Source organism: Sesamum indicum, linkage group LG2 (genome assembly GCF_000512975.1).
Source record: "Sesamum indicum cultivar Zhongzhi No. 13 linkage group LG2, S_indicum_v1.0, whole genome shotgun sequence".
Classification (NCBI taxonomy): domain Eukaryota; kingdom Viridiplantae; phylum Streptophyta; class Magnoliopsida; order Lamiales; family Pedaliaceae; genus Sesamum; species Sesamum indicum.
The window spans coordinates 451,717-455,000 of NC_026146.1; the positions used below are offsets into that span (position 1 = coordinate 451,717).

Below are 3,284 nucleotides of genomic sequence, written 5' to 3' on the forward strand. Positions count from 1 at the left end.
AACCCCCCCCCCCCCCCAATGTTATGATGGAAGCAATAATGCAAGAACTCTAAAACGTAAATACACCATCAAAACATTTCCAGGCAGCTAAACTTATTTCAGAACCTAATTTAAGCAAAAATTTGAAAAATAATGCGGGAATTCAAACTGGGAGTGAAGAAGTGATTCAATTTCTTCTAAAGAAATACTTGAAAATACATGCAGAGATAATCAGAATTACCTTAAAGAGGGAGGCCATCAGAAATTCCCAATCCAAGAATCAGAAATTTGATTTCAGAAAGAGAATGGGAAAAAACCTAAGCCCTAAAGAAACATGGAGCCGAAGAGCGGAGACTTCAGACTTCCCAAATCTTTTAAACGGGTCAGAATAAATAACAAGTACCTGAGGAGTTCAATAAATGGAGTGATCCAACCACTTAAAACGCGTCGACAAAAACTTACTTATTTGGGCCCTATTAGGTTAACTGGGTTGGGCCATCTGATCCAATCAGTCCATTCTAAACACTACCCCCTTATGGGTGGGCCGATCCCACAGGAAGTGGATCCAAACCGACCCTATCCACAGCGCAGCAACTGGATCTTGAGAGGACCCTTTCCCCCTTTGCGGGTTAGCTTTCAAATTTGGAACTACAAATAATGAAATAATTATTCAAACTAAAATATTAAATACAAAAAATAAAATAAAACAAATGACATCGACATTCTATACAATTAAATCTAACCACATTAACATTTTTCGTCATTTACAAAATTACAAATACACTCTTTATGAATTACGTCTAATTACAAAAACATCTCCTATCCAACTCAATTAACAAACAACACCTCAACTCGAATCCCTTTTCTTTCTTAGGAAATATGACCTGACAATAATAAGAAAGTTAATCTATTTATGGTTATATTTTAAAAAATATATTTGAATTTTTTTGAAATATCGATATTTGAATACACACTGTAAAATAACTAAAACAATAATAAAAATAACACAATTAAATTTTGTAGTTGAATGATTATTCAAATTAAATATTTCATTCAACTGCTTTACGTAAGACAGATTGAAAATGCAGCAGGAAATTCGATATCGTACCGTCTTTTTTGTCCTACCAATAATATAGGTTTAACATAGAGATTTCAAATTAATATAAATGTAGCTTGCACTCAACTACTGAGTGCGACCTCTATAAAATAGAATAGGTGAACAAACAAAATTTCAAACCATGAGATACCTCACATCCACTTGTGGTACCAATTATTCAAATATGAAATCAATAACTATTAACTCAACTCTACCCAGATATTTCTACGCCAACTCAATCGTCCCTCTTAAATTCTCCATTCAATTCTTCTTATCTAACACCTTCTAAATAGACAAAGACATCACAAAAACAAAAACTAAATTGAATTATGAGCCCAATTCACACTACAAATTGACAACCGTTTCATTGGTGCACACATATTTATCTCATTTCCAGATATCTTAAAATCCAAAAACCCTCAAGACCAAACCAGATTTACAACATGGGAAACAAGAAATAAAATCAAAATATTTATATACAAGCTTAATTATAATTAGACCTCCTATAAAAATATAAAATTATATTTTTCTCTCAAAAAATTCTAAAAAATTACAGTCACATCCCTTCCGAAAATTCATTATTTACACCTGACTTTATTTCGTTAGGGTTTAGATGAAAAATGCTAATATAACAAAAAAATTACATAAATTTTCAAGTTCACCTCTCATTAGCATTTTCATGTAGTTATTTTGTATTTATAAAAAAAAATTATAATAATGTTAACCTCACACGACATATATATTACATTTATCCCTACAAATATATATATATATATATTAAATAAGGGATTAAATTGAAAATTTGTGTAATTCATGAAAGGATGTCAAGTATAAAAAAAATTTAGAGGAGGTATAAATATAAATTTATTTTTTAAAAAAATATATATATAATTTTATATTTCTAAAAGAAGTGTGAGTGTAATTAACACTTGAAATATATATGTAAATCTTTGTCAAAACGCGAGATGTGCATGCATTGGTTGGTCGTGACGCGTGAGGATACTTTATTATTATTTTTGGATTTTCCGTATGTTCTTGACATAAAGAGCCTTCTACTTCCGGTTTATTTAAACATTATTTTCACAATGTTACATATTTATAAAGGTGAATTACAATAAATTTTTATAAAATTTGATATAATTGCAAATATTTCTTTTTGGTTGAAAAATTATAAATATTCTTGATATTTGATGAAATTAGGTAATCCTTGGATGAAAGTTTGAAATTGTCAACTTTATCCTTACTGTATTTTTTTATTTTTAAAAAAATTAAAAATTTATAAAAATTCAAACGGGATGGATGAAAAAAATTTAAAATTATAAAATATTATCTACTTAGTCCAAAAAAATAATTTTTTAAAAAATAAATAAAATTATAATTTTTGATTCATAAGGCATTTTGGTCGTTCACCATAAAAATGAATAGAAACCTAATGAATTGGACTAATTTTTAGACAGCCATTAAAATAGGGGGCGCTGATAATTTTTTAAATATTGAGAGGGTATTCGTAATTATGCCAAACCTTAAGAGAGGTTATTGCAATTTACCTTATATGTAATACATATATATTTTAAATAAGGTATCCCCCATGATTCAAACTCTATTAATCTATGAAATATTATTTTATTTTAATAACAATTATTAATGGATTAAATATAATTATTTATTTAAAAATTAATATACAAATGAAATAATATTTTAAAATTGTTATATATAAATATTGTATATTAAATATTATAATCAATTTATTAATATATATATATATATATGTTGTAATTGATAATTATTTTCTATTTTGGACGAACACAATAATCGAGTTAAGAGTTTTGGCAATACCAAGAATGATGGGGGAAAAAGTTGAAATATGGAAACTATTGGGGCCGGTCAAACTCTACCACTGCAAAACAAAAAAATCACTATTGCAAATTTGCAATTGCCGCGTAATAAAATGGGATAATGATAGTATATATATTGATATATATTGTATTTTAATATTTAAATTATAATATATATTTTTTATATTTCTCTCATTTATATTAAAGTTGGTGGTGTTGATGGATGATTATGGTCATAATAGTTATAATATTTTTTCAATACTATCACCCCACTATTATCTGATAGGAATACTACCTCCAATTGAGTAATTACACAAAAATACCCTCTTAAATGACGAAAATAATAGAAAAGGCTCAATATCCGCGTACTTTTT

General features: G+C 27.5%; 1 protein-coding gene across 1 annotated transcript in view; it reads right to left on the bottom strand.

Moving 5' to 3' along the window:
- The window catches only part of LOC105175364 (nuclear cap-binding protein subunit 2), a 3,506-nt gene extending 3,128 nt beyond the window's left edge, over positions 1-378 (bottom strand). The window contains exon 1 of the mRNA XM_011097792.2: positions 221-378. Coding sequence (XP_011096094.1) covers positions 221-238 — 18 coding nt within the window. The 5' untranslated portion in view covers positions 239-378. The remainder of the gene's footprint in view (positions 1-220) is intronic.